This window comes from Elephas maximus, chromosome 2 (assembly GCF_024166365.1).
Source record: "Elephas maximus indicus isolate mEleMax1 chromosome 2, mEleMax1 primary haplotype, whole genome shotgun sequence".
Classification (NCBI taxonomy): Eukaryota; Metazoa; Chordata; class Mammalia; order Proboscidea; family Elephantidae; genus Elephas; species Elephas maximus.
The window spans coordinates 164,979,032-165,002,384 of NC_064820.1; the positions used below are offsets into that span (position 1 = coordinate 164,979,032).

The 23,353-nt window shown below is 47.9% G+C and overlaps 1 protein-coding gene across 2 annotated transcripts in view; it reads left to right on the forward strand.

Moving 5' to 3' along the window:
• Nucleotides 1-23,353, forward strand: part of PPARGC1B (PPARG coactivator 1 beta) — a 127,716-nt gene that overhangs the window by 71,223 nt on the left and 33,140 nt on the right. For both annotated transcript variants that reach the window (XM_049874049.1, XM_049874050.1), the window contains exon 2: nucleotides 18,120-18,293. In XM_049874049.1, the coding sequence (XP_049730006.1) occupies nucleotides 18,120-18,293 (174 nt within the window). The remainder of the gene's footprint in view (nucleotides 1-18,119; nucleotides 18,294-23,353) is intronic.

Consider the following 23,353-nt stretch of genomic DNA (forward strand, 5'->3'; position numbering starts at 1 on the left):
GTGAGGAGCTGGCAGGTCTCCCACGTGCCCTCCGTGATGCCAGTGCAGGCACACACCACCATGATGTCCCATCCTCAAAGCTCACCTCCTCTACCACTTTCCCCTTGGTAAGATTGCTGAAGGGGCACTTGAGGCTTTCCCGCCTTGTCCAGGATGTTATATGCTGACCCTACATGTCCTAGGTCCCCAGCTGACTGACCATGGTATCCAAAGATGGCAAGTGTTAGAATATGGGGAAACTGAGGCTCAGAGAAGTAAAGGGACTCATCCAAGTTCCCATGCCAATAACACGGAGAATTCAGAGTTGTGACTCCCAATCCAGTGCTCTCTATTATTACTTGAATCTGGGAAGGAAGGTTCAACAAGGAATCAGAGACCTTAAGGCTCTAGTCCTGGTTCTTTCTTTAAGTTGCTGTGCAACTTGGGGAAAATAACTTCCCCTCTCTGAACCTCAGCTTCTTCATCTGAAAAACGGCTTAACCCCTGCCATGTTGTGAAGATCAACTCAGACAATGTCTAGTTTATAGGATAAAGAATTTTCATGAGTCTCCAAGTCCCCATTCCTAGTATGGTGGGGTAGACTACCCTGCAGGGAAGTGGGTTCAGGTGGCACTTACACACTGGTGTGCTTTTATTGGCGGGGACTGCACTCCCCTAAAGATCTCACTGCTGTGTATTTGAGAACTTCATTCCTGCCCATTTCCCATCAGACTGGGGTGATAATCAAGTCCTGTCTGATTGGTTCCCTTTCATAGTTCAGGGCCTGGTATACACCATTAGTGCATAAGACAGAGACTGGCCTTGGCAGGAGAGCCTATAGCATTATAGCTCTCAGGGACCATCCCTATGATTTGAAAAAAGGGAATGGAAATGTGTGATCCATTGGACACACTTCCCCATGAGGTGGTTTACCTGTGGCTGAAGGCAAGCCCATGCCTCGGGGTTGAGGGGTCTGGTAAACAGGCCTGGTAACAGGCCTACTTGGCTGCCCTTCTCCTCTGGCTCTCACTGATCATATGACTGGGGAGGGCCTGCTGGGGCCAAAAAGAATCTGTTTCCCACCAGCTTTATCTGGGAGTCCGTGGGTCTGGGTTTCTCATCATCTGACCCACTGGAAAATGAAAAGCAGGAGTTTCCATGAGGGAATAAAAGGACACGGAAGGAAACCACCCCCCACCCCCACCCCGTAAAGGGGGGTGAGTGTGGGGAAAACTTGGTGGTTTCTTACAGGGCATCAGAATAGTGGGAAAGAGATGCCTCTGCCTCCCCCCCCACCCCACCCCCCCCCACACACAAAGGTGACATGAGCACCTGCTCTGTGCCAGGCACTTTTGAGGGCGTGGGACTCAACAGGACAAGCCCAGGCCCCTGCTCTCCTGCTGCTTATATTCCAGAGGGGAGACATATGATTTATGCTGTGGCTAAAACACAGCAGTGTCCTCCACAGTGATGCATGGGTGGAGTGGCCGGGAAGGCCTCTCACTGCGACCGCAGTGCCGTGACTACTGCAGTGCTGGGGTGGTGGCCCAGGAGCTGGAGAAGTGGCCCAGGTGGAGAGCCCAAGCCAGGAGGGTTTGTTCCGTGAGAAGAAAGATGTTCCTGTGTCTGCAGTGCGGGGAGAGCACAGGAGGTGGTGGGAGGGGAGGCAGGGGCCCGCTGCCCAGGCCTGGCGAGGACTCTGGATTTGTGCTGAGGGCAGTGAGAAGTCAGGGAAGGGTTTTAAGCAGGAGAATAAGGACCAACCCTAGTCTCAGCTCTGCCTTCAGTTCCTTGGTGATAGTGGAGGTGCCCCTGCCATCCTTTAAGTCTTGCCCTTCTCCACCATGGGTGTGGACTAGTGATTCGTTAATTGGGCTTCCGGAACCGGTGAAGACTCTGAAAGGTACTAACAGTGTGTTCAGAACTTTTTCCCTCCCCATTATTTCAAAGTCTCATAGATAAACGGGCAGAGAGTAAAGAAGAGAACTTTTCCGCACAGAGTGTAGCAGAAAATAGTTTCAGGCTTAGGCCTGTATTCAAATTCTAGTTCAGTAAAGTCATGTTACCTCCCTGAGCCTCAACTTCTTCATCTGTAAAATAAGGGAATACCCACCTTGCTGGGTTCTCGCATGCCACCAAGAAGGTCTGAGTAGTGGACACCACATACTTTGGGAGAGGCTTCTTACTCTGGGGTTTAGGTCTATGGTCATTTGAATGGAGTCAAGTTAATCTTGAAAAGCCCTTAAATTGCCTGTGAAATAGTGTGTATGGATAGTGTACGTGTGTATAAAAATAGAGAGTTCATATGTAAAATACAATGTCACTGTATTTCTAATATGTAAGAAAGAAATAGAAATTTAGCTTTTTATTTATCTGGTTTTTGTCCAAGCACATACTGTTGAATTCACTCAGTTAAATAGGAGTGTGATGAGTTGCCGCTATATGGTTTTTGGTTAATAAAAATGGATAGCCTTATTAACTCTCACGTAATTCCTCCCGCTTCAAAGCCCAGGGCCCTCCCTGGTGGGGCTGGGGGGGCAGAGATCAGGAAGGGGGTTCCCCAGGGAGCCCAGCATGGGAACCACAGGACCAGATGGGCTGTCAGGCCACTCCCGGCTCCCACACTGTGCAGCAGCAGGGGCAGTTGAGCATTGCTGAGTCATCTCTCCCTTGGTCAGGCCGTGTGTTGGCTGACAAGCTAAGGCTGGTGTGTTGGTGGCTGAGCCCTGGCCTGGGTTTTTAGGTAGCTGACTGCAGCCCCTCCCCACCAGCCTGCTGGGAAGAGGGGATCCTCAGCTACCCACAGCCCCCTACCCACCCAACATTCCCCTCCCTTCTCAGAACCCCCAGGAGCCTGCCACCTAGGGCTGCCTGTCCTGGGTGGGGGTGCTGCCCCCCATGGACTCCCTGGCACAGCAGCAAGGCCATGATCTACCTTGGGCAGTGCTGGGCTGAAGATGTGAGCTGGCACCTCGCTGGCTCGTGGAGCATGACATTTCCTTATATGCCACAAAGGGGCTGCTTGACCTTCACTCTCCTGCCAGGACCCTCTTTGTGCCCGCAGGGTTATTTATAACAGTGGAACCTGCAAAAGGGCTTCTCAGCTGAGTCCTGGCCCAGCCCCCTCAGTCCTTCCCACCAGCCAGGGCAGGAGACACATAAACAGAACCAAAGAACCTGGACACCATAGGATCCCAGAGAACACCTCCAGATGGAGTGTGCAGGGTGTTTTTAAGCCACCTACCCATGAGGGTGGCGACACATGCCAGTGCCCCCACCCCTCAGCGTATTCAGGTTTTAGAAAACCCACAAAATGTGGCAAGGAGGGAAAGCACCTGCCTGTTCACATTGCCCCAACTTGATTGGAATGGCTATGGTGGTCGCCCTGTCAGCGGTGTGGGATGGGCCCCTTTCCTAGGGCTGGCTGTACCGCTCTGGCCCCCTTCCCATTCAGGAAAGACAGCCAAATGTGAGTGGGCTTCAAAAGGAGGCCCTGGTTACAGGGAGAACCAGGGGTCCACTCTGGTCTCTCTCATTTTTTAAGCAAAAGCTATTCATTTAACAAACCCCTTTCACTATAAATAAAACAAGTTTTTTGCAACTCACCTAAAAATGGAATACCCCCCACCATAATGTTGGGGTATTCACTGCCTTTAAGACAAATTTCATAACATTGCCTTGCACAGGGACAAACGCTTTCCCATCCAAAATATCTCAGTGGCCAGGGCTGGGACAGTTCCACATCAACAGGAAGGTTAACAGCCCCATTATAGAGATGTGGAAACTGCGGCCCCACAGAGTGACATGACCCAGAACATGACCTGATCTCATTCTAGTTACCTTCACATACAGTAACTCTTCCACCATTTCTTCTCCACTCAGGGCTGGGACTCAGGTGAGACAAGGGAGCACTTGCCTCAGGTGCAAAATTTAGGTGTGTGTGTGGCGGGGGAGTTTGTCAAAACACTCAGTAACCAAGATAAATTGTATTTTAATGCAATGTTTAAAAAAAAATGCGAAAAATTCATGCTGAACAAAATATCAAAATTTTAAATAAAGGCAGACTCAGTACCCCCATCCTCATTGCCATCGAGTCGATTCTGACTCACAGCAACCCTACAGGACGAAGTAGAACCGCCCCATAGGGTTTCAAACCTGGGAGTGGCTGGTGGATTCAAACCTTTTGGGTAGCCGCTGAGCTTTTAACCACTGTGCCACCAGGGCTCCAGGCTCAGTAACAGTGCCGTGTGCAAAGCCATGCAGGGTCCTGAGGAAAAAGGAAAAATCAGGACTACTGATCTTGTCTTTATTTTTTAATTTTGATATTTTATTCATCATGGGTGTTCTTGCATTAATTTTATATATATTTTAAATAGCACAGTAAAATATGATTTATCTTGATTACTGAATTTTTTGGTACCTGTGTAGAGTAGCCCTGTTGTCTCCCCCCTAGTCAGGGCCCTGACTTCACCTACCCGTCTGTGCAGTGCTGGGGACAGATGGCTGCCCTCCTCCCAAGGACCCCCGGAGCCCCAGGCCTGGAGGTCCTCATATACCAAGGCCTTTCAACCACTCCTCTGAGTGTCAAGAGAGCAGCTGAGGGTGGCATTTGATCCCCGCAGTCTATTTTTGTGCCTGCCCTTCAGTGACTGATAAAATGTTGTTCTCGGTAGAACTGATGTGATGAAATGGTGAGTGTTGATGTCAGGTGGTTTTTGTGATCATATATCTTCATTCTTGACCTCGCAGAGGGGCCTGGAACCAGGAAAGAAAATGAGCTCTCAGTGGTTTTGCCTCCGCAGAGTTTGATAAAACTAGAAATCATTATCTGGTAACTGAGATTGCTAGCCAGTCGGCCTTGTCTTTGAGACTGTGTGGAAAAAATTCACATGTTGTGTTCTCTTGCTTGTGTGCACTGCCCTTTACAGTTTATAAGGTACTTCCACATTTATTACCTTATTTATTGAACACATTTTGTTGTTGTTGTTGTTGTTGAGAATATACACAGCAGAACATATACCAATTCAACAATTTCTTCATGTGCAGTTCAGTGGTGTTGATTACATTCTTCAAGTTGTGCAGCCATTCTCACCCTCCTTTTCCAAGTTATTGAACACATCTTTATTGAGCACCTATTATGTGCCAGGTGTCATGCTAGTCACTGGGGATAGAGCAGGAAATAAGAAACACAGGCCCTATTTATGGAGCTACTAGTTGGGGGTGGCAACAACATTGTTGTTATTAGGCGTCATTGAGTCAACTTGGACTCATAGCAACCCCATGTGACACAGTAAAACTGCCCCATAGGGTTTTCTAGGTGGTTATCTTTACATGAGCATATCGCCAGTTCTTTCTCTCAAGCAGCCACTGGTGGGCTCAAACCACCAACCTTTCAGTTAGCAGCCGAGTGCTTAACTGTTGCATCACCAGGGCTCCCTTTGGTTTGGCAACAATAAGCAAGTAGACAAATTTAATAATGGGTAAAACACCAGAGAGTATTTACCTGAGGAGTGATATTTAATCTGAGGTGGGGATGGTAAGAAGGAACCAACCAGTCATGAGTCGATGAGGAGAAAGAAGGCATTCTAAGCAGAGGGAGCTGCCAGCACAGAGGCCCTGAGGTGGAAACTCAAGCTACACTGCAGCTCCATGAGGGAGGCTGGTCTCTGGAGATGTGAACAGGCTGACTCCCTGGAAGTGGCAAGTTAAGAGCCAGGGCCAGGTCTGTCTCAGCGAATCTTAAAAACGTATACCTGTACATCACTTTGCAGTTTGCAAAGAGATTTCACTGCTGCTTTCATTTGGATTCAAGAGGGCCTTGAATTCAAGTGCATAAAATTGACTGCAATTGCAGGCAAACATAATGGGTGTATTGCTGCCTCTGAAATACCTTGCTCTCCTGTCACAGAAGATACTTCAACCTTTTATTGTTTACAAAAAAAAAAAGACAGTCTTCCTGGATGTCAGGCAGCCGGGTACCTGCCAAGACCAGCTCCTGACAGATGCCAGGGTCCCTGCTGCTGCAGATGAGGGGAGGAGGGTATAGATGATGGCACCCTCTGAGGCCTAGGTGCCAGGGGAGAGGAGTTTGGGCTCTAGGAACCAGGACAGCCAAGAGTTGCCCCACCCCAAGTCATCTCATCGAGCAAGCAACAAGAGACTTCACAGATCTCCATGGATAAGGGGCTGCTTGAAGGCCACAGAGAGGGGGAAAGGAGGTTAGTAAGGGCGATAATACCTGCCCCAGGAGACTCTCAGCTCTGTCTTCCCCTTGCCTTTTAAAGAGGGAAAGATCTAACTAAAATTTTTGGTGTATGGGCCACAGCTGTTGAGGAAGTAGCCTGTCATTTTGGAAAGGGACGGCGGAGATCCCAGCTTGTGTCCTGGCTCTGCCAAGAACTGGGCTGCTGGATCTTGGATAACTCCTTGTTCCCTCTCTCTGAGCCTCAATTTCCTCATCTGTAAAATATGGGATTAGCCTCAAAAAGTGTTTATAAAGATGCTTCTAGTGCCCAAACCTCTGGTTCTGCTTTACAACCGTCTATTGTAAGGCATGGGGCCCTGGTGGCGCAGTGGTTAAGTGCTCAGGCTACTAACGAAAAGGTCGGCAGTTTGAATCCTCAGCTGCTCCTTGGAAACCCTATGAGGCAGTTCTCTTCCGTCCCGTAGGGTCGCTATGAGTCAGAATCGACGCAGTGGCAACAGGTTTATTGTAAGGCATTATTTCCAGTGCTATGGAGGCTGGAATCCAAGTATAAGTGTTGTTTGTTGTTGTTAGTGACCCCATGCACAATGGGATCAGACTATCGTGATCCATAGAGTTTTCATTGGCTGATTTTTAAAAGTAGATTGCCAGGCCTTTCTTTCTAGTCCGTCTTATTCTAGAAGCTCTGCTGAGACCGATTCAGCATCATAGCAACATATGTAAGCCTTCACGGGAGGTGGCTTCACGTGGGCTGCATTGGCTGGGAATCTAACCGAGGTCTCCCACGTTGTTGTTGTTGTTGAGTGCTGTCGAGTCGGTTCTGACGCATAGCGACCCTACGTACCTCACTCAGAATGAAACACTGCCCAGTCCTGTGCCTTGCTCACAATCATTGTTATGCTTGAGCCCATTGTTGCAGTCACTGTGTCAATCTATCTCACTGAGGGTCTTCCTGAAGCAGGGTGTCCTTCTCCAGGGACTGATCCTTCCTTCCTGACAGCATTGTACGCATGGAAGGCAAAAATTCCACCACTGAACCACCACGGCCACTCTGATGAGCTGGGGGTGAGCGGGTGAAGGGGAGGCTGTTCCTTGAAAAAAGCCGATTAAAATACAAAACCATAAAACAATATATAACAATGTTATTTCTTAATGAAGACATATGACATATGCATTCATTTTTGCTATAGGACTATTTGTTTCTGGTACTGTGGTTGAAATTCCAAGTAGTTTTTTCTGCATAGACCACAACACCCATAGTACCAGGACTCCAATTTCCAGTTTGAGGATTTATTAAATTGAATCAAGAACTTAGGCTCTTAAACTAATTTGCTCTGTAAACCTTCATCTAAAGTACAATTTTAAAAAAACTCATAAAAACTCCGACATGAATCTACTAGCCACCATCCTCCACAGGGCTAGGAGAAAGAAGAAAAAAAAAACCTTAGAGTCTTGTCAAGCAACCTGAGTGCATATCCTTCTAGATTCTTGCGAATTTCTTGTCTTTCACCGTTGTCTCACCCACACATAATTTGACAGCAGGTTTTTTTTTTTTTTAAGTCAACTTGACTTTATCGAATCCTTCCACAGCATTCAACTTAGTTTTTCTCTATATTTCTTCTTTTGTTCTCATAGTTTATCGGTTTATGGGCCATTTAATTTTGTAATCATAGGAACAAGCAGGTTTGGGAGAAAATACAACTGACTCCTGGTAGACAACTGAGTTGGGAGGGCCAGAACCTGCGGACAACTCAGGGCAGAGCAGACCAGCTAGGGTGCTGTGGTGCCGCCTTGGGCATTGGGCATCGTGATGGGAGGAGGTGGAGAGGTCTCATTAACCTGGCTGGTGGGCTAAGGGAGCTTCTTTTGTGCCAAAGGCTTGAGAGGGCCTGGTTAGGATTAGATTTGTCTGCAAGTAACAAAAAACAAAACAAGACCCATTGCTGTTGAGTCGATTCTGACTCATGGCGACACCATGTGACAGAGTAGAACTGCTCCGTAGGGTTTTCTTGGCTGTAAGCTTTACAGAAACAGATCTCCAGGCTTTTCTTCCGTGCCACTGCTGGGTGGGTTTAAACTGCCAACCTAAATGTTAGTAGTTGAGCACAAACCATTTGCACCGCCAAGGGACCCTGCAAGTAACAGAAACCCTCCTACCTCTTCCCCCCTCCCCCAAATGACAAGAAGTTCAACAAATTACGAGTCGAGTTCTCTCTCACTTTCTGAGGTAGATGTCCCAGGACCGATTTAGAGCATTGCAGCGCCAGGAACGCTAGCCTCCTTCATCCTATTGGCTACCACGCAAAGCTTCCTTCCCAAGGTCACTGGTAACTCCTTCCCAGTTGACTGGGTCAGGCCAGGCCTTGTAGCCTGGACCGGGCACCAGACTTTGTCTTGCTCTCTGGGCTAGAGAACCCACTCTTGCCAGACCTGGTGACCTTCTGTTGGGTCACCGTATACTAAGCCCTGACCAGGCAACTGCTTGGCTGGGGCTTGGGGCCCAGCTCTGAAGGTCTGAACATCACTGAGATTGTGCTCTGCAAGCCCAGGGCCAGATGTTTCCACATAGATAGGGCCTTGAATGCCAGGGTGAGGTGTTCGGCCTTGAGTGTTTTAGTGAGAGAACTTTTCAGTGGTGTTCTGTAATTTTAGGCTGATCTTTCACTGGGCCCAAAGCCCCTCCACTTTGTCTACTTATTAATTATTTTTTAATTGTGATAAAAATATATATAACAAAACATTTGCCGTTTCAGTGTTTTTTACATGTACGATTCAGTGACATTAATTACATTCATCATGCTATACAATCATTGCCACTACCCATTTCCAAATTTTTCCAGTACCTTTAACAGAAACTCAGAGCCCTGGTGGCGCCGTGGTTAAGAGCTTCACTGCTAACCAAAAGGTCAGCAATTCGAGTCCATCAGCCGCTCCTTCGATACCCTATGGGGCAGTTCTACTCTCTCTTCACCATGAATTGGAATCGACTCCATGGCAACGGGGTTTCTTTTTCTTTAACAGAAACTTAGTGTCCCCTAAGTGATACTTTTCCCCTTTCTCCTACCTCCCACCTCTGGTAACGACTAATAACTTTTTGTCTCTATGTATTTGCCGGTTCTGGATATTTCATATAAGTGAGATCATACAGTATTTGTCCTTTTTTGACTGACTTGTTTCACTCAGCATATTTTCAAGGTCCACCCATGTGGTAGCATGTATCAGGACTTGATTTCTCTTTATGGCTGAGTAATATTCCATTGTATGTCCGTACTGTATTTGGTGTATCCATTCTTCTGTTGAGGGACATTAGGCTGTTGCCGCCTTTTTACTACTATGAAGAGTGCTGCTGTGATAAACATTGGTGTAGAGGTATCTCTCTTCATTTCTACTTTTTCTGCAGCTTAGCTTTGTGTTTGTGGCTTCTCAGTCTTATTTCAGATGAGGCTACAAGTGTTTCTATGGGGACTAAGAGCAGTTATTCTTCCTACTATTCTCCTAGAAGCCTCCTTAGGAGTTTTATACTAATTTGGAAAAGATTGGGAAGATGGGATTTTTTTTTTTTTTTTTTTTTTAATGTTAGAGAGATGAATTAGTCAGGACATTTCCCACTGATAGGTGACAGAAACTCCAACTGGCACATAATCTAGAAAGGGAATTTATTAGCTCACAAACTGCAGAGTGCAGAATAGACCAGCTTCAGGCACAGCTGGATCTAAGTGTTTAAATTATTTTATCGGGAATCCATCTCTCTCCATTGCTTGGCTCTGCATTTCCTGAGCTGGCTTCATTTGCAGGCAGGCTTTTCCTAAGTGGAGAGAATGATGGCCACCGGCCTCTCCAGAGTTAAATTTGACCGGCGGAGCGCCCCCATCCAGCAAATTCTTGGTGTTCACGCCGACCCACCCTGAACCAGTTGACCAGTTGTTGTGGCTCCCGGATGAAGCAAGTTAATTGGCCAGGCTGTGCTCCCCTCTGGGGTCCTGGACCACCTGGGTGTAGGAGAGGAGTGGCATCCCCAAGGGAAGATCCCCAAAGGAAGAGGCATGAGTGAGAGGCAAGCCAAGTAACAGATGTAGGATGAGAAGAGAACAAAACATCTGTAAAATGAAATGACTTTGTGGGAACCTCATGTGTACTTACCTCACTTCCTGCCTAGAAGGCAAGTGGAGATGTAGAAGCATAAGTGTAGACCGGGGGTTCTGAGTGATTCGTAGCAGCTGCTTAAATTATGCTCCATGTTGAGAAGACTTGAGGCTCATCAGGAAGTAGAGCGGTGGCCTCTGCCATGGTTAGAGAGGAGGGAAGGTAATTATGACCAACCTTAGTTCCATGTACCTGCCATCCGAGCAGATCTCGTGGCAGGTCTGGGCATTCCTGACAGCAGTTTAAAAGGGAAAACTTTTGTTTCAGACTGTCAAGTACAACTTCTTCTGAGAGGAGGAGGTGCCAAGCTGGGGTAGGGCAGTATTTAGGTGCTCAAGGTGGCGGTGGCAGGAGGAAAGTCTGGCCTGGGTGGTGGCCCTGACCCTCCATCATCCCAGGCAGGCCCGGAGAGAGAGAGTGTGGCTGGGTTGGCAGGACACGATGTTTCTAACAACAGAAACCAGGAGCCATGATAGCACTGGGATCGAGTGGCTGGTCAAGGTTGAGGGAAAACAGGCTTGGAAGACCCCGCGTGTTTAGGACTGAGATTATGGGTCAGAAGCCAAGCTCAGAAGCTTTGGCCTTCCCAAAAAACAGTTGCTGTTGTGTTGACTCTTAGCTATAGTGGCCCACGTATGTCAGAGTAGAACTGTGCTCCAAACAATTTTCAGTGGCTAATTTTTTCGAAGTACATGACGAAGCCCTTATTCCGAGGTACCTCTGGATGGACTTGAATCTTTTTGCTAACACCCAGGCACATTAACTATTTGCACCACCCAAGGATTCTTACAGCCTTAGTTTTCCCATCAGTCTAATGGGGGCACTAATCACTGACTACCTCCTGCATCTCGGAAAGGTGCCAATGAAACTAGTAGGGAATATCCCTTGGGAACCATGAAGTGCTATACCCTTGACCACCATTCATGAGCCTGACATGTGCGAGGCACCCAACTTATGTTACTTTATCCTTACAAGAACACCGTGAGTTAGGGTCCTTTTATTATCCCCATTTTTTTAATAAAACTGAGGCTCCAAAAGTTACATCCTTACCCCAAAGGATTAGTGTTAGTGGCAAAACCAGGGCCTAACCCTTCTGTCCCCCTCATCCAGGCCTCTTCCCATTTCAAGACAGTCCTCTCTGCACCTTTGTCTCCCTCTCAGTAGATTCATTCATTAATTCAATCTTTCACGTCTTCAGAATATCCCAAATTCTACCTAATCTTTCCCCAAAGTCGACGCAAACACAGCATCTCAGAAACTATGTAAGTACAGAATTTTACCAAATGCATGAACAGGAAAGCCCCATAAAGTCTGTCTAGTTTTGTGTTCTCTGTTACAGAGGGACATATGAGAACCAGGAGGGAAGGTGACCCACTGAAGAACACATAGCAACTACTGGACGGGCCCAGAGTCCAAGCTCTATCCCATCATGCCCCCACCCCCTCCACTTCCATCCACTCAGTAACTCTGAGAATCTGCCCTGGGCCAGGCATTAAGCTAGGTGATTTGCTGATTGTACCCAGGAAAGTGGAGCCACCAATTTTTCCTGAAGATGCATTCTTTCTTAAGCAGAGAATCGATTTCCAACCAGATACACAGGCTTCCAATGAAGCCACTTAGGTGAGTCTGGACGAAACCCCATTAATCCACTGCCAGAGACATTTATCTCCCTGGCTGTGGACAGCCACAGCCTTGCAGAGAAGGGCTGTGTGTGCTGGTGCTAGGGGAGTGGGTGCCATAGGCAGGGCAACAGAGGGTGGGCTGGTGGTGGGATGTGAGCAGATGTGTGGCGAGGGCCTGGAGGAGGCCTGTCCACACGCAGCCAGGTGCACGGCGCAGCATGTTCAGCCTCACCCCTGTCCTTGTTCAGCCACCAACTTCCCATGTAACTTGGGCCTTTCCCAGCCCTTGTCTGAGCTCCATGTCTCCATCTTTAAGTGAGATGACCGGAATAAGCGGTCTTGGGTGTTCCTTCCCACTTTAAGAAGCAGAATGATGGATGAAGGTTAAGAGCAAAGGTTTTGTAGGGAGAGAGTGAGACTTGGGTTTGAATCCAGCTCCACCTTTCTGGGACTCTGTGCAAGTGACTCAGTCAAGTTGCGTTTCCTGGTTGCTAACATGGAGACAGTACTGCCTAGTCCGCAGGGTTGTTTTAGGAATCTAGTTCTTTTTTTTTAATTGCCGTCAAGTCGACTCTGACTCACCGCAACCCCACATGTAGAAGTCTGTTCCATAGGGTTTTCAATGGCTGATTTCCTTTTGGAAATAGATCTCCAGGCCTTTCTTCCAAGGTGCCTCTGGGTGAACTCAAAGACCCAACCTTTTGGCTAGTAGCCAAGCGTGTTAACTGTTTGTACCACCCATGGGCTACAAGAATCTAATGAGAGGATGCATATAAGGCACTTAGCATGGTCCCTGGCATATAGTAAGTGCTCAGTAAGTGGTGGCTATTAGTTCTGTGGTGTGACTTCCTGGCTCCATTGGTGGGGCCTAAGGAAGGAGGCTGGTACAGAACAAGAAGGCCTCAATTCGGACCTCTCAAAGAGAACTGGGTCACCTGCAACACTCCCTCAAAAGCCTGTCTAAATATGGAGACAGCCAGAGAAATGAGTATTAATGCACTGCCTAATGGTTTTTAGCAAGAGAATGGTCTTAGGCCTAATTGACAAGGCCATGAGGCCGAGGTTTCTTTATTTTTATGTCTTGGATACGCTTTGAGTATGTCAGGCTGCTATAGGTAATCAATAAGCGTAATAGTCATGGCCATTTTATGGGTGTTTAGTAAAGGAGGTGGCATGGTTTTGTGGGCAGGACACTCACTAGATGACCCTGGACAAATCCACTACTGTCCTTGGGCCTCAGCTTCCACACCTATAAAGTAAAGGAGGTAGACCCACTAGATCGGGAGTTCTTAAGCTGGGTCTAGGAAGGCCTAGAAATAAAGTACGAATTTCCTGTGCACACATGCATTTTGGGGGCAAGTGTCCATAGGCATATCTCTGGTTCTTGAAGGGTCCTTTTACCCCCAAATTGCCCACAGTGACTCATCTGGGTGACCTCTCAGGGCTGCTGGGTCCTGGGTAGCCTGGGACTCTGAGACTCTGATTTAAACGTTATTTCTAAGCCCCAAGAAGCAAGTCCTACAGAGGTGGCTCAGAGCACGAGTAATGGCTCAGGAACATGTGGGAAGAGCTCCCAGAGAGCTGATCACCAGGGACCTTGCAGGCCAGGGAGGCCCCAGCTGCCCAGCACCCTGTGTCTCTGCTTTTGGGCCCCCCACCCCGCCACTCCTCAGGACCCTGGTGGTATCAGAGCAGATGTCCCCAGCCCTGCCATCGCCCCTCTCCTGGGTGGCTACAACTGCCTAACTTCATCTCCCTGCTTCTGTGCTCCTACCCCATCACACTTGGAGTAAAATCCAAACCCTTTGGAATCCCTACCTGATCTAGCTTCCACTTACCCCTCTGATGTTATCTGATCCCACCCCGGCACTCCCCAAACTGCAGCCTCACTGACCTCTGGTGGGTGCCTTGAATGTTCTAGGATTGGGTCTTGGCCTTCGCGGGTCCCTCTGCCTAGAACGCTCTTCCCCGCCTCTTTGCTCACCTGACTTTTCCTCCTTTGGGTCTCGACTTGGGTGTTAGCTCCTCCAGGAAGCCTTTCTTGACACCCCCTTTTAAGATAGGTCCCCTTTGTTGTTCTCTACCAGTGCGCTGGTGTCTTGGTTATCTAATGCTGCTATAAAAGAAATACCACAAGTGGGTAGCTTTACCAAAGCGAAATTTATTCTCTCACAGTCTGGGAGGCTAGAAGTCCAAATTCAGGGCACCAGCTACAGGGAAAGTCTGTCTCTGTGGGCTCTGGGGGAAGTCCCTTGTTATCAATCTTCCCCTGGTCAAGGAGCTTCTCAGCACAGGACCCTGGGTCCAAAGGACAAGCTATGCTCCCGGTGCTTCTTGCTGGGTGATATGAGGTCCCCATGTCTCTCTGCTCACTTCTCTCTTTTATATCTCAAAGGAGACTGGCTCAAGACACAACCCAATCTGGTAGATTGAGTCCTGCCTCATTAACCAACTGCCCATAATCCCATCTCATCGACATCGTAGAAGATTTACAACACACAGGAAAATCACATCAGATGACATAATGGTGGACAATCTCACAATACTGGGAATCATAGACTAGCCACATTGATACATATTTTGAGGGGGGGACACAATTCAATCCATGCCAGCTGGTGTGTTTCCTTCATAGCATCAACACAATGTGTAATGAAAGACTAATGCATTTTCTTACTTGTTGGTTTGCTTCCCCCACTATGATGTCAAATCACAGAGGAAGGGACTGTATATCAGCACCTATCACTGTGCCTGGCTCATAGTAATGTGCTTGAATGTGCTCACTAGAAAGGCTAAAATTAAAATGACTGACAATGCCAAGTGTTGGTGAGGACATGGAGCGAGCGAAACTCATATGGCTGATGGGAGTGGTATAAAATGGCACATCCACTTTGGAGAGCAATTTTGTACTTTATATAAACTTACACACACACTTATTAGATGACCTAGGAATTCTGCTCCTAGGTATTTATCCAACAACAACAGCAACAACAAAACCCAAAATCCATTGCTGTGGAGGTGATTCCAACCCATGGCAACCCCATAGGATTTTCTTGGGTGTAATCTTTATGGAAGCAGATTGCCAGACCTTTCTTCCGTGGTGCTCCTGGGTGGGTTCTAACCACCAACCTTTAGGTTAGTAGTTGAGTGTAAACCATTTGTACCACCCAGGGACCAAAGCATGTGTCTACACAAAGACTTACACATGAGTAGCGTAGACTTACTCATAATCACCAAAAACTATTAACAAACCAATTGTCCATTTAGAACAGGCAAAAACAGCTGTATCCCCACAGTCTGATTGGACAGGAAGGCGAAAAAAGCTCCCAAGAGACAGCTGAGAGAATCCACCTGAGTGTTCCTTGGGGTGGTGGCAGGTGAGTAGTGGTGGTGAGCAATAGGGTATTGGGCATGTGGGTCTGAGAGAGAGAGATAACAGTCAGGGGCTTGGTTAGGGGATGGGGTTACCTTGGAGACCCAGAGCTTATGGCAGTGCCCGCGTCTCTCTCACCTGCAGACTCCCCAACCAGGTTCAGAAGTGTGTTTATGGAAATCTTCTGCCTGACTCATGGCAGCCCCATGCACAATGGGATGAAACACTGCCTGGTCCTATGCCCATCCCCATGATCGGCTGCCATTAGGACTGTTGTGATTCATAGGGCTTTCGTTGCCAATTTTCAGAAGTAAATCACCAGGCCTTTCTTCCTGGTCTGTCTTAGTCCAGAAGCTCCACTGAAGCCTGCTCAACGTCATAGCAACATATCCAGGCCTCCATTGACAAATGGGTCGTAGCTGTGCATGACGTGCATTGGCCAGGAATCGAACCCAGGTCCCCTGCATGGAAGGCAAGAATTTGCACTGAACCATCAATGCTTCAGTCACAATTTAGAATCACATAATTTATCTGCGTGGTGATTTGTTTAATGTGGTGTTGCCCCTCCATGTGTTAGCTCCAAGAGGGCAGAGGTTTTGTCTGTGTCATGCCTGCACCCAGCACAGTGCCTCATCAGAGTACCTGGTGCTCAGTGTCTCTGGGCAGATGGAGGGCAGGTAACTGTGAGCAGGGGTAGTAGAGGACTATCCTTGGGGACAGAGACCGGGCCTAGCCTGGGAGTGGGGACCGGCCACTGAGAGAAATGCTGCATGCAGGATTCCTGCAAAACGCCAATTAAGACATTTGACCCAAATTTGGATAAAAGCCTTTTTCCTGTGTCAAGTTGAGCTAATAATATACATTTATTCATAATTTATGAGGCCTAGTAAGTGGGAACAATTAAGGAAAAGGCCTGGGCAAAAATCTATTTCTTTTGTGTCACATAAGCCTTTTTTTTTTTTTTTGTTCTCTAAGGCAGTTTTCACCAGGGCTTCAAAGTGGTTCCTTCAGGTCAGAGCTCCTGCTGAGAATTTGCATTTCCACCCCAGATATACTGAATCTGAATCTACATTTTAACAAGATCGTCTGGTGCTTCTTATGTATAATAAATTTTGAGACCCACTGCTCTACTAGTGGTTCTCAGAATTGGTCCCTAACCAGCAGCGTTAGCATTGCCTGGGAATTTGTTAGAAATGCGAATTCTCAGCAGGGGTTTTGAACCTGAATGAACAGGTTGGAAGCCCTTGTTTCCTCCCCTCTAAGGTCAACAGTTCAAATCCGTGAGCTGCTTCTTGGAAACCCCATGGGGCAGTTCTACTCTGTCCTGTAGGGTCGCTATGAGTCAGAATTGACTCGATGGCAACAGGTTTGGTGTTTTTGGTTTTTCTCTCATGAAGCACAGTTGTTCATTGTTGTTTGTTACCATTAGCTGACACTTATTGAGTACTAACTAAGCCAGGCTATCCCATTACCTACCCTTTTATGTAATCTTCACAGTGATCATACAAGGCCAAGATTGTTGTTCCCATTTCACAGATGAGACATTTGAGCCTCAGAGAGGTGAAGAAACTTGCCCAAGGTCTCACAGCTGGTGAGTGAGGATTATATATAATTCAGGTCTGCCAGAGCCCAGGGCTAACCTTTATTACTACAGTGTTCTGTCTCTGTGTCATCTTCCGAACCCAGACTACCTCTGAAGATCTGCTGGGCAACGCTTCTGTTGGTGGCTGTTAAACTTGGGAGTTCAGAGTGAGACAGTGGTCACCTCTGAGTCAGTAGGTCTGAGGTGGGGCCTGAGAATTTGCATTTCTGACAAGTTCTCCAGTGATGCTGCTGGTCCTGGGACCTCACTTTGAGAACCACTGAATCAGATAATACTATTACCAGATTGCCCTAGGACTCCCTTCCACCTGGCCCACCCCCTCACTTTATCACCACTGTCAGGTGGATGTATAACCTTCCAGACCTTTTCCTGTGCATTTGCATACGTATTATTGTACATAGAGAAATGTGTAGTTTTGATTTTGTTTCAGCGTCTTTACACGTGTCGGGTAAGGTTCTACATGCTGATATTCTACAAGTTGGTTTTTCATTGAGCATGTCTTGGAGAACATAGAGATCCGGCTCATTCTTTTCAAGAGTGCCACAGTATTCTGTGATATCCTGGACTTCAACTAAGATGTAGTTTTATTTACCCATAGCCTCACTGATCAGTGGTCCTCCACATTGTAGCCATTACAGATGGCACTTCAGTGAACATTCCTGGGAAATTCCTGAGAACATGGGCCAGTGCTTCTCCAGAGCATACTAATTGCTCAATAATGTCAGCAGTTATTATTGCCTTTTTTTTTTTTAGTTGTTGTTGTTTGATTATTAACGTAGAGGGATTGTTGCCTTCAAGAAACACCCTTTTAGGTGGAGGCAATTATGTAAAATAGTAGCTCTGTGTACAGCCTCTAGTAGACTTTTCAACAAAAGAGTTCTGGTGAGAGAAAAGAAGTACCATATGGCAGGGCTTTGAGAGATGTATAGGAGTGCAGAGGAAGAGAGAGAAAGTAATAGCAGGATTTGTATTACCAGGGCCTGGCTTAGCTCCTAGAACTTGGTAGACTCAACAATTGCAGCATGACTAAAGGGAAGAGGGGCAGGGCAGGCCTTTACATTTCTTGGTTGAGCTGCAAAATCAGACCTTGGCCAAGGGCAGCTGAGAATCCCTGCTCATAGCATTGTAATTGAGGGGTCCCTGTTGGGTCTAGCTATGCTCAGCTCCGACCTGCTTTCTTCCTTCCTGTCTCCTCAGGGTGGAGGGTCTGGGGAAGAGCAACTCTGCGCCGACTTTCCAGAGCTCGACCTCTCCCAGCTGGATGCCAGTGACTTCGACTCGGCCACCTGCTTCGGGGAGCTGCAATGGTGCCCAGAGAACTCCGAGACAGAACCCAGCCAGTACAGCCCCGATGACTCTGAGCTCTTCCAGGTATGTCCTCCACCATCTGCTCATGCAAAGAAGTCCCCTCACCCGCCAAACCTCTTTGGATCCTGGGTCTTGTCCTGGATCTGCGCCTGATTCTTTGTGATCTTGGGCAGCTTTTGCGCCCTTGCCAAGCCTCTATAAAGTGAGGGCTCAGAAGAACTGTGGTGTCTATGCCTTCTAGTCAGAGCTGAGCCCCCCTGCATGCCAAGCTGGGGTCTAAGTCCTCTATTCCCTGTATTGGATCATTGAATCATCATCACAACCCTGTGAGGCAGGTGATCACTTCCCCCATTGCACAGGGGAATATAAAATGGGGGAGAACAGAGGCTTGGTGAAGTTAAGTCATTTGCCTTGTCAGTAGCTGCATTGGATTCATCCCAGTCTGCCTGCCTCCTGAGCCAGACTTTATAACCATGACGACACCATAATTGGAATGACTCACATTTACTGAGCATCTGCTCTGTGCCAGGACCTTGTACGTATTAATGCATCTAATTCTCTCAACAACTCTCAGTGAGAAGTACCATTATCTCCAGTTTTCAGATGCAACCAGAGGTCTATTAAAAAGACGCAGAGCCTCTCGTGACCCTACGTCCCCCTATACCCAGGCCTTAGGCACACACGATGGTTGATATTTCCTTTCAGAAGGCCACTTATGTGGAATAATATACTGCCTGGGATTTGCTTCAGAGTAAAGCAAGCTCCGTGTGCACTTGTGTGCATGCATGTATGTGGGGGGGGGGGCGGGGAGCAGGCATGGAAGGTAATAGATGAAATAAGATCAACCGTGTTGAAGCTGATAGGTGATGGGTACATGGAGATTCATTACTCTTTTCTTGAAATTTCTGCCCTGTGAAGATTGGGGGTAAAAGCCGTAGCTCCCCATGTCTACCTGGCAATGTTATAATAACAATAACATTGTTCTTATTGTTAGCTGCCATTGAGTTGTCCCCCAATTCACAGCGACACCAGGCACAATGGAGTAAAACATTGCCCAGTCCTGTGCCATCCCCATAATCGATTGTGGATTGAACTGTTGTGATCTACAGAGTTTTCGTTGGCTGTTTTTTGGAAGTAGATAGCCAGGCCTTTCTTCCTAGTTAGTCTTAGCCTGGAAACCGTGCTGATAACTGTTCAGCATAGCAACATGCAGACCTCCACTGACAGACAGGTAGTGGCTGCGCATGAGACACATTGGCCAGGAATCGAATCAGGTCTCCTGCATAGAAGCTGAACCACCACTACTTTCAAACAACAATTTGTTAGGTGCCATCAAGCTGGTTCTCACTCTTAGCGACCCTGTGTATGACAGAAGGAAACATTGCCCAGTCCTGCACCATCCTCACAATTGTTGCTGTGTTTGAGACCATTGTTGCAGCCTCCGTGTCAAACCATCTCACTGAGGGTCTTCCTCTTTTTCGCTGACCCCCTACTTTACCAAGCATGATGTCCTTCTCCAGGGACTGATCCCTCCTGATAACATGTCCAAACTAGGTGAGATGAAGTCTTGTCACCCTTGTTTCTAAGGAACATTCTGGCTGTACTTCTTCCAAGACAGATTTGTTCATTCTTTTGGCCGTCATGGTACGTTCAGTATTCTTTGCCAACACCACAATTCAACAACTTACTGTGTACCAAATGCTGTGCTAGTGTTCCATGAGCACCATCTCATGTAGTCCTCATGGTAGACTTTGTCACTCATTCTAGAAGTGTTTATTGAGCTCTCCCTGTGTGTCAGGCACTGTGTTCATCAGTGGACTTTACAGCCTAGAGAGGAAGACTTTCCTTAGCAATAAACACATAAACAGTGGTCACTCATGACAAGTGCACAGAAGGCCATGAACCTGGGGATGAGAAAAGAGCCTAAAGGCTGGTGGTCAGAGAAGACGTCTCTGAGGAGGAGACTTTCAGCTAGTAGTGGAAAGATGGGAAAGAGGCAACCACAGGAAGATCGAAGAGCAGGGGCGAGCATTCCTGCCAGAGGAGACAGTTAAGTGCAAAGCCATGAAGTGGGAAAGGCTTCATGTGCAGGAGAATCAGAAGGGCTAAAGAGTAGCAGCTTAGAGGAGGTGGGCGGGGGCCACCTTGTGGGCCATGGTAAGGAGTTTGGACTTTTCCTGAGACTCTTTTAACCTGTATGAAAAGTATTACTAACCCATTTTACAGGTAAGGAAAATGAAGCTCCGAGAGGTTGAGTAAATTGCCAAAGGTCACACAGGCAGAACGGCATGGGTGAAGACTCTAATATAGGAACCCAAACCCTTCACTACTACACCATACCCCTCAGCTAACCCTGTGAGGATTCAGAGAATGAGGGCAGCAGGCACAGTGGCAAGAGCACCGGACTAGGAGTTAGAGGACCGGGCTCTAGTTCTGGCTCCACCCAGGGACCTCCATTTCCTCCAGTAGGGAAGGTACCTACACTGTGCTACTCCCTCCCTCGTAGGGGGCCACCTTCCATAAAGTGCTTTGAGGTCAGAGAGAGGGGTTGAGATGCTACATGCTCCAGAGACCAATCCCCACCTAGACTGCTCAGGCCCCCAGCCTGCTCAGAGACTGGCCTAGACCCACCAGCAAGCCACTGTGGAGGTCCTACTAAAAAGCCAAAAACCAAACCCACTGCCATCGAGTCGATTCCGACTCATAGCGACCCTATAGGACAGAGTAGAACTACCCGATAGAGTTTCCAAGGAGTGCCTGGTGGATTCAAACTGCTGACCTCTTGGTTAGCAGCCGTAGCACTTAACCACTACGCCACCAGGGTTTCCAGAGGTCCTACTACATGCGTGAAATGGTTTCAGGCACAAGCAAGCCTGGTGTGGACCCCGACCTTCCAGCCCTGCTCATTACACCCTGATTACACCCTGATGCACCCTCCATGCATATGGTTATTTGATTAGTGCCTCTCTTTCCCCCCAAGACTGTAAACTCCGTGGGCATGGGGACATGTCCACGTTGTTCATTATTGTATTCCCAAAGTGCCTGGCACTTTGTCAGGGCTTAATAAATTTTTATCAAATGAATAAATCCTTCATTGCCCAGCTCCTGTGTTGGCCCTTCCTAAGGCAGTTGTCGGTTACTTCCTTTCACGGGCTCCCATCATGTTTGTGTTTGTGTTATTACTTAGAGCCGTGTGTGTGTGTGTGTCTGTGTCTGTCTGTCCTTCACTTCAGACAGTGAGCTCCTTGAGGACAAAAAGACATTTTATTCATCCCTGGGGCCCTAGTACATTTTAAGGACTTAATTCCTACTTGTTGAGTGAAGGAACTGGTTATAATATTTTCTTTCCTGCCAAGGGCCAGACATGACCTGGTCCAAAACCTTGGGTTGGGATTCGAGGGTCGCAGGGACTGACCCTCCCTCTACCACCAGCTCGGACAGTCTCCTCATTTGGCCAGTGGGAATCATAGAGCCATTCTACCTACATCGCAGCCTTGTTGTAACAATAATGGTACATTGCTATGGAAACACACTGGGAGCGTGGAGAACCAGCCGCAGTGACAAAGATTGATGACTCTTTGGGGGCAAGGACATGGCCTTCAGTTGTATGTCCTTGTATGTCCGCAAGTCCTCAGGGCCAGGGGCACAACAGGCACTCAGAAAATATTTTTGGAGTGTACAGTTATTCGGTTGTTCTGCCACAATTTGCTGTGTGACCTCGGGCAAGTCATTCCCTTTGGTTGGGCCTCAGTTTCCCTATATAGGAATGAAGAAGGAACATGGACTGTATCAGTACTTCCTAATCCGTCATGTGTGTGGGCAGGGGGAGGGTATCACTGAGTCCTTTAGACCTGATGGAAGCTGTGGACCTCATCCCTGAAAAATGTGTAGATCCCCGCTTCCCTGGGTTTCCCGGGTCCATTTAAACCCCCTGAACAGGGAAGGATGTCTGAATGTTTTCCCAGCCCTGAGAGCCTAACTTCTGCGCTGTGACATTCCTTCAAGTCACTCTGGGCCCTCAGATTACTTGAAGGCTCCTTTCCTCCAGCTTGAGATCAGCTCAGCAAGGTTGGGGGTGGGGCTGAGTCTATTAATATTCCTTCCTCAGCTGATTAACTCTCCATTAATTTGCACTCCGTTGCCAAGCGGAGCAGAGTCGAGCTAATGGGCCTCAGGAAGAGGAGAGGGGCGGCTCTGCTCCCCTGTAATGTATTACCATAGGGTGCTGGGGCCAGCTGTGGGCAGGAGGGGGCCTTCTTCCCATCCAGGGTTAAGGCCTGCCTGGCTCCTCTGAATCTGGAGCCACCCAGGGAAGAGTGCGAGGGGGCAAGGCCCTCTGTTAACTATTTTTGTTTCTTCCCAGCCTGATGGACCCTTGGTATGGTCTCAAGAAGTGTTGCTCTGTAAGTCCTGGGTTCTAGTCCTTGATCCTACCTCTGGCTTGCTGGGCGATCTTGACAAGTCTCTTCCCTCCCTGGGGCTTCATTTTCCCCAGTCTGTAAAAGGAGACGTTTTCCTCCTGAGTGCCAGCTGCGATGGATTGGTAGTTGTGGCCTGGAGCAGTGTGTCAAGTCAAGAAAGATGGTGGCGCCGAAGGAGCAGGTGCCATGATTGATTAGTGATGCCTGCCATGAGCTAAGGAGCAGGAAGCAGTAGCACACGTGCCCTGAGTTTGGCATCCTTGGTTACTATGAGATCCCTAAGGGCCCTTCCTGCTTTGATATTTGTGATAACTCATATCTGGGCCATTTGCTACTCTCTCTGTGAAAGGGAATTCTCATTTCATCCAAGCCCGCCTTCCCTCTAGAATGTATTCTTTGAGACACTCCTCTCAGTCTCTCCCCATTGCCTAGAGGTGGTTGTTTTATTTATTCATTCTTCCATTCAACAAATCTGTTTGGGTGCCTCCATGCCCCAGGCTCTGAACTAGGACAGGAGCACTCTACAAAGCAGTTTGATCACCACTTCAAGATTTGGCCCTCACCTGACAGGGAACACAACAGAGAATCCCAGATGGAGCAGAAGAGTGGAGTGCGGACCTCAAATTCTAGTAAAAACACCAGACTTAATGGTCTGACTGAGACTGGAGGGACCCCAGAAGTCATGGCCCCCGGACTCTCTAT